Source organism: Belonocnema kinseyi, chromosome 9, assembly GCF_010883055.1.
Source record: "Belonocnema kinseyi isolate 2016_QV_RU_SX_M_011 chromosome 9, B_treatae_v1, whole genome shotgun sequence".
NCBI classification, from domain to species: Eukaryota; Metazoa; Arthropoda; class Insecta; order Hymenoptera; family Cynipidae; genus Belonocnema; species Belonocnema kinseyi.
This window is the reverse complement of record NC_046665.1, coordinates 6,840,545-6,853,543: the sequence shown is the minus strand read 5'-3', so window position 1 is coordinate 6,853,543 and position 12,999 is coordinate 6,840,545. Positions and strand designations below refer to the sequence as shown.

At 35.6% G+C, this 12,999-nt stretch overlaps 1 protein-coding gene across 6 annotated transcripts in view; it reads right to left on the bottom strand.

The window, feature by feature from the left end:
• Positions 1 to 12,999, bottom strand: part of LOC117179664 (golgin subfamily A member 2) — a 167,512-nt gene that overhangs the window by 42,178 nt on the left and 112,335 nt on the right. For all 6 annotated transcript variants that reach the window (XM_033371680.1, XM_033371679.1, XM_033371677.1 and 3 more), the window contains one exon: positions 9,450 to 9,701. In XM_033371680.1, coding sequence (XP_033227571.1) covers positions 9,450 to 9,701 — 252 coding nt within the window. The remainder of the gene's footprint in view (positions 1 to 9,449; positions 9,702 to 12,999) is intronic.

Genomic DNA, 12,999 nt, shown 5'->3' with positions numbered 1-12,999 from the left:
TTAGGATTTTCACCGTTATTCACACCACAATTTTTACTAGTGGTTTCTTGTAAGCAGTCTTTATAACCACTTACCGGGTTTTTTTAATTCTGGGTGAGTTGCTTAATGTCGATAGCATCCAACATCAATTTAAATGACCAGGAAGAATGCAATATTTCGGACGAAGTTATGCGAATTTTCTAATGCTCACTGGAAATTCTGGGCGACTTTCTTTATACTTATCTTGGAGTTTCATCAAATGTAATGAAAGGAGACGTTTCTGCAGTATTAAAGTCTTTTTTTATGTTTACATTAGATTCTGCTAATGGTTTACCAGTATTCGCTGTAGTGTCTGGCAAAACCCCATTAGAAATTCTGAAACCCTTAGCTTGTTTTTTACAATCCGCGAATTGCAACTGAATTCTTTTGCGATTTTATTAACTCTCAATGCTTCTGGAGCTATTTTAAGAATACTCAATTTTTAAGGATAATTAATCCGCAAGTTAGAAAATTTCTTTTTGAATCTACTAAACATTTCTTCTAATTCAATTTCTCTTTGTAAAAGAAGTATTGCGGTATGATTAACTTTATATGGTGTCGAAGAATCAGAATTTAAAGGTTCATTTTGATCCACATCGACATAATGTTCACTAACATCTGATAAATTAAAAGGTATTTGAGAATTTACATGACCACTTTTTATACTTTTCCTTTCTTCAATGGGCACAAATTTTAGCATAATCTGGAAGGTCCGGAAATTTTCGTTTGCGATTATTAGACGTTAATATCAAATCGTGGCCTTTGTAGCCTGTAAGAACAAAACTTTTGTAAGGATCACAGCATTTATCGCGATGTTCGTTGCTTGTACGAGGCATACTGGATATTAAACTGATGAAAAACTTGAAAATTTGCAGATTTCCGTGCTCTGAACCGATATAGACTTAAGGAAAACTCCTTAGCGTCCTTAGCGTCTCAAGCTGTTACGAGGGTAGGGTGAAAAGTTTCCGGCCAGACATACAGATGTTACCAGCAGGTCTGGTTTTTAACTTGTATTCCATAGTAATATATCTCACTAGCTTGTATATCAATTTTCAAGTCGATTGCTCTATTAATATAGATTTTAGAGCATACTGAACAATATACCTCGATTGTTTGTGCAAAAATAGAAAAATCAAATAAGCGTGCGTTCATTACATATATTGAAAAGGCCTAACACCACTTCAAATTAAAGAAGAAATGGATTCCACACTGAATGACTCTTGTCCATCATATTCGACGGTTAAACAATGGGTTTCTGAATTTAAGAAAGGTCGCACGAGCACTTCTGAAGAACCACGTTCAGGACGCCCCGTTGAGGTCGCAACTCCCGAAATGATCGAAAAAATTCATAAAATGGTGATGGAGGACCGCAGGTTAAAAGTAAGTGAGATAACTGAGGCTACTAGGATGTCAACTGAGCGTGTACGGAATATTGTACATGAACATTTGGACATGGAGAAGCACTATGCTAGGTGATTGCCGCGTTAGCTAACAGTCGATCAAAAATTGATCCGCAAAACTGTTTCGTTGCGATGGCTAAAATCAACGAATTGAAGAAGTTAGAATTGTTCCCCCATCCACCATATTCACCTGACTTGGCCCTCAGCGACTATCATCTGTTCCCAAGCCTTAAAAAATGGCTCGGAGGTAGCAAATTTGAGAGCAACGAGAAATTCATCGATGCTGTAAATGAGTATTTTGAGGGGCTTGAAGAAAATGTCTATAAAACTGGTATCACTACATTAGAGCACCGTTATGAGAAATGTATTAGTCTTAAGGGAGATTATGATGAAAAATTAAGTGAACCAAAAAAACGGAAAAAGTTGTTTTTCCTTATCAGGCCGAAAAATTTTCACCCCACCCTCGTATAGAAGAGCTATTTATAACCGTTATCCATTAAATACATTCAAACTTTAACAAATATTAAAAGTAATGTCTGATTTACACAAATTATTACAAAATTGAAATGATTTCGTTTATGACCCATTTTGAAAACTAATTTGGTTGCAGTGAATAAATTATCACCCTCAATTGAAATTAATCATTTCAAAATTTTAATTTGTCTAAAACCTCATTATAAACTATTAGAATAATTTAAATTCGAATTTTGGACGAATTGTGGATTTTACCGTAGTGACATCAAAAATTCTATCTTAAATATCGGCCATAGTATGAAGATCGTTTTTAAAGCAATTGCAATTTGTCATTTTTAAATTTCTGCAATAAATAAAATATTTGACTCCTATGTGTGAACAAATATATCGCAAAATGCGCAAGCATCCAAATCAAATTCAATTTACCGAGGGTATCAATGGCACACTCAGTAATGCCATGATGACATTTATGGCAGTGTTTTGCCATACAACAAGGGGTTGCAAATTTCGCCAGTTATGATGATAAGTACATGCCCGATAAAGATATATCCAAGACATTATAAAAGGGAAAACCATAGATGCCGGCTATCTGTAAAACACAGTATCTCCAGATGGCTTTAGCTCGTAATGATTTATCAAATATCTAAAACAGAAGTTTGCAACCCGTAAAACCTACTCACGGTATTTAAATAAAATCTTGAACATTCGAATAAATCGAGAAGAAAATTTAAGTGAATTTTTCGATCGAGTCATATTCCTAAAATCAAGAGTTCAAACGGTTCTCGAAGATAAATATCCGAATGTTGAAAAATTATTACTTTCTCTTCATGATTGTCCTCTTAAAGTGTTCAAGTACGAAGCAAGACAACAGTTGAACTCTCAATATCCTATGAACACGTATCCTGAATCATAATATTCTGAACCCAGTTATTTAGATTCTTATGATCATAATTCTAGTCCTTCTGTTAATTGTACAACGACTGCAAACTATTATACAACTTCTAAAAAAGCCAAACATCATTTTAGACACGCAACAATTTTTTAATTTTCTGTAAAATCATATTCCTCCATGCCAGTATCCGCATATATTTAACCCTTATCTTTATTATCCAGATTCTCCGTTGCAAATGCACCGACGAGCACGAAGAACGAGGAGCATCATCGTACAAGTCATGATGAAACACAAATTTCCGATACAAAATTTAATTTAGAAACCCTAATTGTACAATTTTTATCTCTTGATTAAAAAAAACATTATTATCAGTTGACCCGGAAGCCGATATTAATGTAATAAAGCTAAACTCGTTAAACGAAGAATAACTAGTAAACGACGCTAAATCTATAAAAAGAACAGGAGTAACGTAAAATATAATTTCTACTTTACGGGCAGTAAAATTCAAATTTACGAGATTCTGAATCATACCCGCAAACTCAATTACTTTCATCGGTAAGGAGTCCTTGACTACCCTCGAGGGTATAGATGATTATCAAGGAGTGGGTGAGTATAGGTCCAGAAAGAGGAAAAAGGTAACGTTTGTGCTTTATTAAAAACACCAGAAAGTCCATCAGACTGTACATTTTTGACAATAATTTGAAACCCACGTAAATCTATTAATATATGAAAACCAAACCCTCCAGATAACTCTATTACCGAAACTAAACTAGGAAAACCTGACAACACACGCAGAGCCATCACTGATGAATTGCCTTTGTTAGCAGTGAAATTCACGACGCATGTCAAATATTTTTTGACAGAAAGCAAGGAGAGAATTTAAGGATAAGATTACGCAATCTAGACGAAAGTCATTCCCAAAATTAAACATACAAACAAAAGACTGAATACAGTATCCATCAGTATCCATCAGCATCCATAATTAGGCATCAGTATACGTATAATCATATCCATATAACTTTCTTTTGTACCGAAGGAGGAACAACACCTTAATTCCCAAAGGATAAACTATAGACCTTAACAATAAAACCAAAGGGCGAAATATAAGAGTTAAAGCTGACTAAGGGACCATTACAGGAGATAATTATCTATCCATAAAGAATAAACTTTTATTTAAACAAAATAGCCATTTTGTTGAATTAAATATTTACTAAACAGGTATCGGCAACTTCTATTCTCTTTTTATACTTTTTGATACAGATTATTTGTTTCTGCAAATCAGGTGATGCATTTTCTTGAATACACGAAGTATTGTGTTTACACGAGTATGCATTTATCTATTTTATTTAATTAGTTTATTTGAAAATTAGTAACCCAACAGTTCAAAGAACCAGAAAATGTACTTATACGTACGGTTTAAGGTTGAACACACATGAATGCTTTATAAACTTTTAAAGTGTGTTCGTGCTTACAATAAATTTATAAAAAGCACTAGTGAATTCTTTAAGTGACATAAAGAAATGATCAACATTATTGTTGACTGATTCAAGAACAAGCATATTCGTAGTATTGCACACGTTAAATGGCGGAGAGTGCCGAGAATGGTTCTTTTTGAGGTAAAACATTGTCGAATCTCCAGTACAGTATTTGAGGACATGCAAAGGTAGGATTTCCAGGAATTCCGTGCGCTCAATTAATCTACGCAAAATAGGAAATATCCTCTTTCCTTGCTAAATACTAACGGAGTTATCGTTTTTAAGTATTTACATGCCCTTATTAAAATATCAAGAATTTTATTCGCACTAGCTACTATCTCGCTTATGTAGTCCTGAAAGATCATCCCACTATCAAATAGAATTTCCAGGTCCCTGAATACTTTAACTTTTTCAAGTTTCACGCAATCAATGGAGTATCTGTGGTGCAAAAATACATTTTTGTTTAAGAAAGATAGTAATTTGCATTTTGATGGCTTTAAGCTTAATCTATTTATTTTGCAGCAGTTGTTACAAAGATTAAGATTAACTTAAAGATTTGTACAAGAATTAAGATTCGCAATTGGTAAAAACTTTTTAAAAACATCTGCATATAGCAGATGATAACATTCCAAGATAAGAGATACATCATTCATAAATATTTTAAAAAGCAATGGACCTAAAGTTGAACCTTTAGGTACTTCAAACGGTGGCACAAATGTCTAAAAACAGTGACCAGCATATTGTACAACATGATCTCTATTTGCCAGATATCTATAACTGCATATTGTAGGTATATTGTTTCTTCTTTACAATTCGTACGAGAAATGTAACCAGAGGACCCCTTGAAAAAAAAGAAACATCAGAATTCCAATATAGCGTTAACTTATATGCATTAACATATACAAATCTGCATAGCCTCAACACAGAATTAGATCCAAAAGGAAGCAATCGCGAACACAAAGCATAGATGTTAGGTTTCCTAGTTATCTGCCTTAATTGAATATTTTAAATTTCAGGCTTTTGTATATTATATAAATTTTATCAATTACATATCACGCTTCATCAATTTTCATAGACAATTATCACTATTTCACTGAATTACCTGATAAAAATATAATATATAATATGCCAGGTTTTTAGGTTTAAAATAAAATTAATGTTAAATACATTATTACAAAATGAATTTCGAAACTTTAAAAATTAGGACATAAATTAATTTTACAACACCTGGAGCAAGAACATTGGCAATTATTTTGGTTAATATTCAAAAACAAAATTAAACATTTTCTATGCCAATGTAATCGTTCCTAACAGTAATTTATACATAGAAATAAGATTAGGTTCATAGATAAACTGTTACATGGGAAATAGTAAAGTCAAGTTTAAATAGTCTATTTATAGAGGAATCTCACATTAAAAAAAAAAAATTGTCATTTGTTTACATAAAATGAAAGCGATCGAGGACGATGATGCTTTTAAGGAGGGAGAACTGTTACGTCCGAAAATATAGTATCATATGTATAAACTTACAAACCCGATATATTGAATAATGATAAAGCTAAATCTAGTATAGGGAGCATAAGTATATAGACGTGCATAAACCAATATAATCAAATTTTAAGGATCCATATGCAAAATATTTCTCACTTAATAATGCACAGCATGTAGTGAATAAGTTAATGTTTACATAAATAGTCAGGCATGCTGCAACTAAAAGTATTGGACTAGATGCATGAAGTATCTTATTATTAGTAAGTATAATTCATACTGCTAAAGGAGCAAGAGATACCATAGATGATTATCCAGAGTATCAGAAGAGGAACCTCATTAGTCACTTGCGTGACCCTCTCGAAGTTCATTATGGGTAAGCGCGCCTGCCAATCTCTATATTTGTGAAACGCGCGTGCCAATCGCAATTTTTGTAAATTGCGCGTGCCGCTTGCCACTTTTGTAAATTGTGCATGACTTTTTCATATTCCTATTATATATAAACCCAGGAATCACCTCTGTTAGTTGTCTTTACGTATTAAGCTGCCATACTGTCAACTCGATCTACGAGCATTGAACGAAAGTCCCTTTGACTGAGACTTTCGCTCATCGTAGAGCTACTTTCCGGATAAAGTCCACCAGTTTTACGTTCGTAAAAGAACTGACCCTTGAGTTATTTCTAAGTAATTTCATACAAACCGGTAGATCCGTCACAGTTATACAAAATAACGGAGATCGAGTCTGCAAGCTAATTAAGTTACTTGCGATTAATCGTGCAACTAAATTCCACCAACCTTCCGATAGAATTCCGTAACTGTTCTACAAAATAACGCAGATTCCATCGACATTATTTGACAAGACTTCGAAAAACAAACTATATTCAACAAAGCCATACGCGCGTGAAAAAATCATGACGAGGCACTTGTGAGATTAATGCAGAGGTCTGTTACTATTCGGTCAATCCGTATGCTCAAGACAAACGAGGGTTTCGCCGGCCTGTCGTTGTGATTTAATTGCGCCCGTGACCACACATTTCAGGGTCGTGAGACGTGACCATAGGTGGGATTTGCCGCCGTACATCAGATATTAGCTTATGTGCATAAGCTTGTAATACAGGTGGTAAATTTACCTATGATATATGCAAAATTTCATTGAAAAAAGTTTCTATCTCACATTCTTACACTTTTTGTAGTCTGTCGCTTTAATATATTACAAAATAAAAAGCTGAAAATCATGTATTGGTATGGAAAAACCCTATTTTATCGACTTCTTCCAGACTATTTATTCGGAATTTTTATACATGACGTTTCGGAATCAAACCGATTCCCTCATCAGATATCATTGGTCATTATGTAGAAATTTATATATTAAAATGGAAAATTTTTGGAGTTACTGATGTTTTAGTAAGATAGAGATGAAGGGTACACACCCTGTCATCCCTTTTAATTTTATTATTTTATGACTCAAAAAATGTTCGATTTCAATATATAAATTTCTACATAATGACCAAATATATCTGATGAGGGAATCGGTCTGATTCCGAAACGTCATGTATAAAAATTCTGAATAAATAGTCTAGAAGAAGTCGGTAAAATAAGGTTTTTCCTTCCCAGTACTAATTTGTTGTTTCCCAGACGTTAAATTAAGAAATTTTATATCCCAAAATTCTTTACATATGAAAATCATGCGTTATGTTGAAAAATAATTTTACGGCCCAGTTGAATTAATAAAAATTAGGTAATATGTATAAGAAAGTTGTAATTAGATCGTACAGTTCGTCCCAATATTTCCGCGTCGCTCGAGTAAATGTAAAATATTTCACTTCTACAATGACAACAGCGTTTATAAACGATTGTTCTTCAGATGCAGTTCACATTTAATTTTTAAGAACCTAATTTTACACTACTTTCTAATTTCTGACATTAGTAAAGTTATTTATTTATATAAATTAGAAAATGCGCTCATACAAATAAAGTTTCGCTGGTGTAACGGACAGGTTGAGAATGTTTTATTTAACAATTGTGTATTAAGAGCCATTTCAAAATTGGCTCAAGTTAGATAAAAATTAGCCTAATTATTTCGAAAATATAGGGAATAACCACAGATTTACACTTTTTTGAACAAAAATTATCAGACCGCGGAATAAAGTAAACGGTTGTGCACTGTGACGTTGCGAAATTCTTGCAACTCACAAATTTTAATAAATGGAATTTTAACTTCGAGAATCTAATGGTGCACCACTTGAGACTCTCAAAACAGCCACACTCCGTTGATAAACAATTCAAACCATTTGAATACTCTTGCCTCTTCACATACTATCGCCAGCTAGTCTCAAAGTAATTGCGGATCTTCGTCTACAAGAATTATGTTAGGATGTCGGTCATGTTGGAATCAACTCCACAAGTTACGCAAAATCCGAAACAAGTCATCTACCTGTCATAGAACCTTTTCGAGATTTAATTATGAGAAAATCCATAATAAACTTAAAGAGTTGATAATAAGAACAATTCTGGATCATTTTTGAACGATAATAATAGAGGGAAGGAAAGATGATTACCTAAAATGCCAGTATGCTGCGCACACTTATTCATACGGCACTGCACTTTTATTCGTTATTTAAAAGAGGCCAAAGCAGATTTGTGAGTTATGAAAACTTACGCTTCGTTTTCAGAAAGTAATGCACAAGTTCTAGTCGTAGTTTTGAAATTTATATATTTAATATAACAGAAAGGATAAAAAAAATTATTAGGTTATGGAGCAGAGATATGGGATGGAATTAAAAAAAGGTTTTACGAGTTTACAAGAAAGGTATATAAGGTGAACACTAGGGGTAGACTGGAGGACGCCAGGATATATGGTGAGAAAAGAAGGGCAAATGGATTAATTAAGTATTAGAGCAGGAAAGAAGGTATGGAAATTTCAGATGAAGCTGAGGGAGAAAAAGGGAGGGGAGCTAAAAAGAAAGTATTTGATGGAGGTAGAACAGAGAAGAGAGGGGAGGGAAAAAGAATTAGGGAGATGGGAAGAAGAAAGGAAGGAATTCTTTATTGCCAGAGATATAGAAGACAGGACTAGATTAAACTATGAAGAATTGGAAAAAAAGAAGAAGGAAAGACAATTAATAGAAATATGGGGGACGATTGAGAAATCAACATATAATAAATGGTGTTAGATGATAAAAAAGGAAGGAATACCAAAGTATTTAGAAAAGTGATAGGGTCAGGGAAGTTAGACCAGAATAGCAACATTTAGATTGGGAAACTAGGTTATATTAGGGACTTAAAATCGGAGTCTGTTTGTAATTGTTGATTTTTATTCTTCAAAAGGATCATATCTGAAACCTTAAAGTGGTGAATTTTATACAAAAATTCGAAATGTAAAAATGTTATCCCGATAACCGGGGACGTTTGACACCAAAAAGATTTTGCAATTTTTTGCAATGCCATTTTGCGATAACTGGGTGTGCAAAAGGAGTTGCAGCGAGATATATTTTAGTGCTAACCATGTAAAACCAAATCAATGAAAAGTAATGATCTAAACATCAAAATGAAAAAAATTCCTATTTTGAGATAATATGCAGTGTTATTTTTTATTTAGGCATATACGTTGTCATTTTTATAATTTTGTTCACATGCGATTGACCATATATGGCACAATTTATTCTCTGTTGGTATTCACTGAATAAATATGTAAATGCAATACCTGAGCATTTAGGAGTTCCTGTTGTAAAGTACGAGAGTGGTAAGACTTTGCTTCGAAATGTTGCACCTTGTCAACCATTTGAGCACTGAACATCTTCTCTTTCTCCAGTTCTGCCACAGTAACTTCCTTTTCCTTCAATTGATCCCTTAATTCTTGTAATTGTGATTCATATTGGTTCAGTTGGAGGCCTTGTTTCTTGCTTATACTGCGCTGTGCTTGTAGCTGCTCCGTCAAATCTAATTTACTATTACTCTAAAACAAAAAATTAAAAGAAATTCACATTAGGAATGTAACAAAGCCAGGGACAGCGTCGCTTAAACACTCAACCACGAACTAATCCGACGATGCAGAGAAAAGCATTGCTTTATATAGATAATTTAGACCAAATTAACAGTTTAATCTAATAAATTCTATTCCGATGTTAAGGCGTAGTAGGTCACATTCTTTTGATTAATAAAAACCCAAGATGTTGTGAACATGTTTCTGCACAGTACGATGCCCCATTCAGCTCTAGAAAAGAAACAAATGGAGTATTTGTTAGTTATATCTCCCCGACAGATTTTTCTCAAAGTTAGTTAAATTAGTAGCAAGAATTTACTGTCGTATTGAGTAATAGTCTACTATCTTGAATGTTCCATACATTTTTGAGTGTGACGTCTTACAGTAGTCTCACGTCCCAAGATAAGCAAGTTAATAAATGAACAATATTAATATATATATATATATATATATATATATGTATAATTAAAAATTTGCCATAAGGACAACCGCAGGATTTCGCCGGGAGCGGGTGCTAATCTGGAAAATTGCACCCGCTCCCAGCGAAAAATTTCAGTCACAACCACGTCTCACGACCGTGAGATAGGTTGTAGACAGAAAGCTTGGCACCTCCAAGAGCGCCGATGATAAGGACGATTAGTTTAACAGAATATTCCGGGTACAATCGTTGCAACTCCCTTATAAGGTCTCGATACCTCTCTTTCTTTTAATTCTCCTTGGTTATGATGTTTTTGTCAGCTGGTGCAGAAAATTCGATAACGAACATGGTTCGCTTCTCGAAGTCAAGAAGAACCATGTCAGGCCTCGAGTGAGCAACAGAACAATTTGTCGAGAATATAAAGTTCCAGTATATGCGGCACTTCCCATTCTCGACAATTGACTGAATTTCCCAAGGATTATTTAGAGGTGCGATATTAAGGCTAATGCCATAAGAGCGACAGAGATGGTAATAAAGCACTCTTAATGCCGCATTGTGCCTTTGAATGTAGGACGTTCCCGCGTCAGTTGGACAACTAGACAGTATGTGAGATAGATGCTCGGGGTGTGCATGGCACGCCCTGCAGCTATCATCGGGAATGTCTTGGCTCAAAATGTGGCGACGGTATGTTAAGGTGGAAATGACACAGTCTTGGCATGCAAAGATGAAACCCTCCGTACCAGACTTCAATCCGGGCGATTTAAGGAAAGCAAACATTAGCATAAAAGACATTGACTGATCCTTCACATTTCTGTGGAAGATACCGTTCATCCTCTTATCGAGGAGCTGTTCACGAAAGTTTTTCTCTTGTTCTTTCTTAATCCGGGCGTTCAGGAGTGAGTACTCGAGATAGATAAGATTCGATGCATTTTGCTCACCCCTAATACTGAAGTCAATTCCGACCGTTTCAGCTGCCTCCTCCGCTACTTTGTACAGAAACGCTCCTTTGCCCACTTCTTCGTGATTTCTGACCATTTTAAGATATCAAGGGTTCTGAGCTCGTTCTTCGTCCATGGAACTACTCCAAATGAATAGAGTAGTACCGGGACGGCAAGCATGTTCGTTACAGATATTTTGTTCCTCGCCGACAGTTCGGAAGACCAAATCTGTCGAATGAGACGTTTGTACCTGCTTCGAAGAGTATCCTTATAGACGTCATATCCTGAATGCGGCTCTGTGGCACGTTCAGGTATGTATAAGTCTCTCCAGCGCAAAGGTGTCGTATGGCGCTTCTATCGACGAGCTCAGGATCTTCAGGGATGCCATTAAGTTTTCCTCGCTTCAAATAAACCATGGCGCATTTGTCTAACCCAAATTCCATTCCAATTTCCTTAGTATATCGTTTAACAATCCCCAGAACTAGATGCAGTTGCTCTCTGTTTTTAGCATAGATCTTAAGATCGTCCATGTAAAATACATGAGTGACCTTGTACTTTCGATTTGCAGGTTTGCCGCACAAGTACCCGTCGGAATGGCGAAGTGCTAGAGATAGTGACAATAATGTAAGGGAAAAGAGGAATGGGCTCATGGTGCCGCCCTGAAAGACACCTCTCTGAAAGGTGACCTTGTTAGTTGTCACACGATTTTTTGCAGATGAGAAAGTAAATCTGGTTTACCAAAGCGGCATCAATCTCTCTATGCATCCAACTATTTGTGGATGAATCTTTAAGATTTCCAAAAGACAGATAAGTCTATGGGAGGTCGAATCGAATGCTTTCCGATAATCAATCCTGGCCATCGATAGGTCACGCTGGTAGAACGCTGCATCTTTGCAGACACATCTATTGATGAGCAGGTTCTCCAGACATCCCGCTACGCCTTTCTTTGAGCCTCGTTGTTCATACATTTCTTGCCATACAGGTTCAATTGTCTGAACAATCCTATCATTGAGGATAGCTGTGAATATCTTATAAAGTGTATTCAGACAAGTTATTGGCCTGTAATTCTTCGGGTCAGCTGAGTTGCCTATTTTCGGCAAGAGTATTGTGCGCCCTTCCACCAACCACTCTGGAATCGGCTCTTCCGACTTCAAATATGAGATGAAAATACGGGCCAAATGCTAATGGGTTGAAGAAAACTTCTTCCACCAGAAGTTTTTGATACAATCTGGTCCCGGTGCGGAATAGTTCTTCATCCCTCTTAATACTTTTTTCACCTCCTCGGTAGTGATAAGTGGGCATTCTTTATCAGGTGTTATGAGGACAACACATATCCTATCATTTAGGATAGCTGTGAACATCTTATACATTGTATTTAGACAAGTGATTGACCTGTAATTCTTCGGATGCGAGATAGTTAAAGCTATTTATGTTCTCTGAGTCTACGTCCAGTCTATGCTGAACTTCGTAGACTTCTCTCCAAAATACTTGGACCTCCTCTGGTTTGGGTGGGTGTTCGACAGTAACTGGAGGGTCTTGGAAGGGTCGAGATGGGTCAGAGAGAAACTGTTGATTTTCTCTGACCTACCTCTCCCTCCGCTCTAGACTTCTCTTAGCGTCAGATAGTATCCGTATTCTCTCAACAATATGCTGCCTGATGGTCAGCAGCTATGACTTGTTAAATGTGTGATGCATTCGTGTTTTGGTCTTATGATTAACCGTTGGTTTTGTTTTACGGTTCGCATCGGCCAAAGCTCTCGCTGCATTACACACATAATAATTGATATCCTAGAGATCGGATTCTCCGGAAAATTGTCCACGAAGCTCGTCATCCATTTCAGCCAGATCTTTAGGCTTGAGAGAAACCTGGGTGTTGATGTTTCTCCGGGTCGTAAAGCATCGCTCTTCATCTATT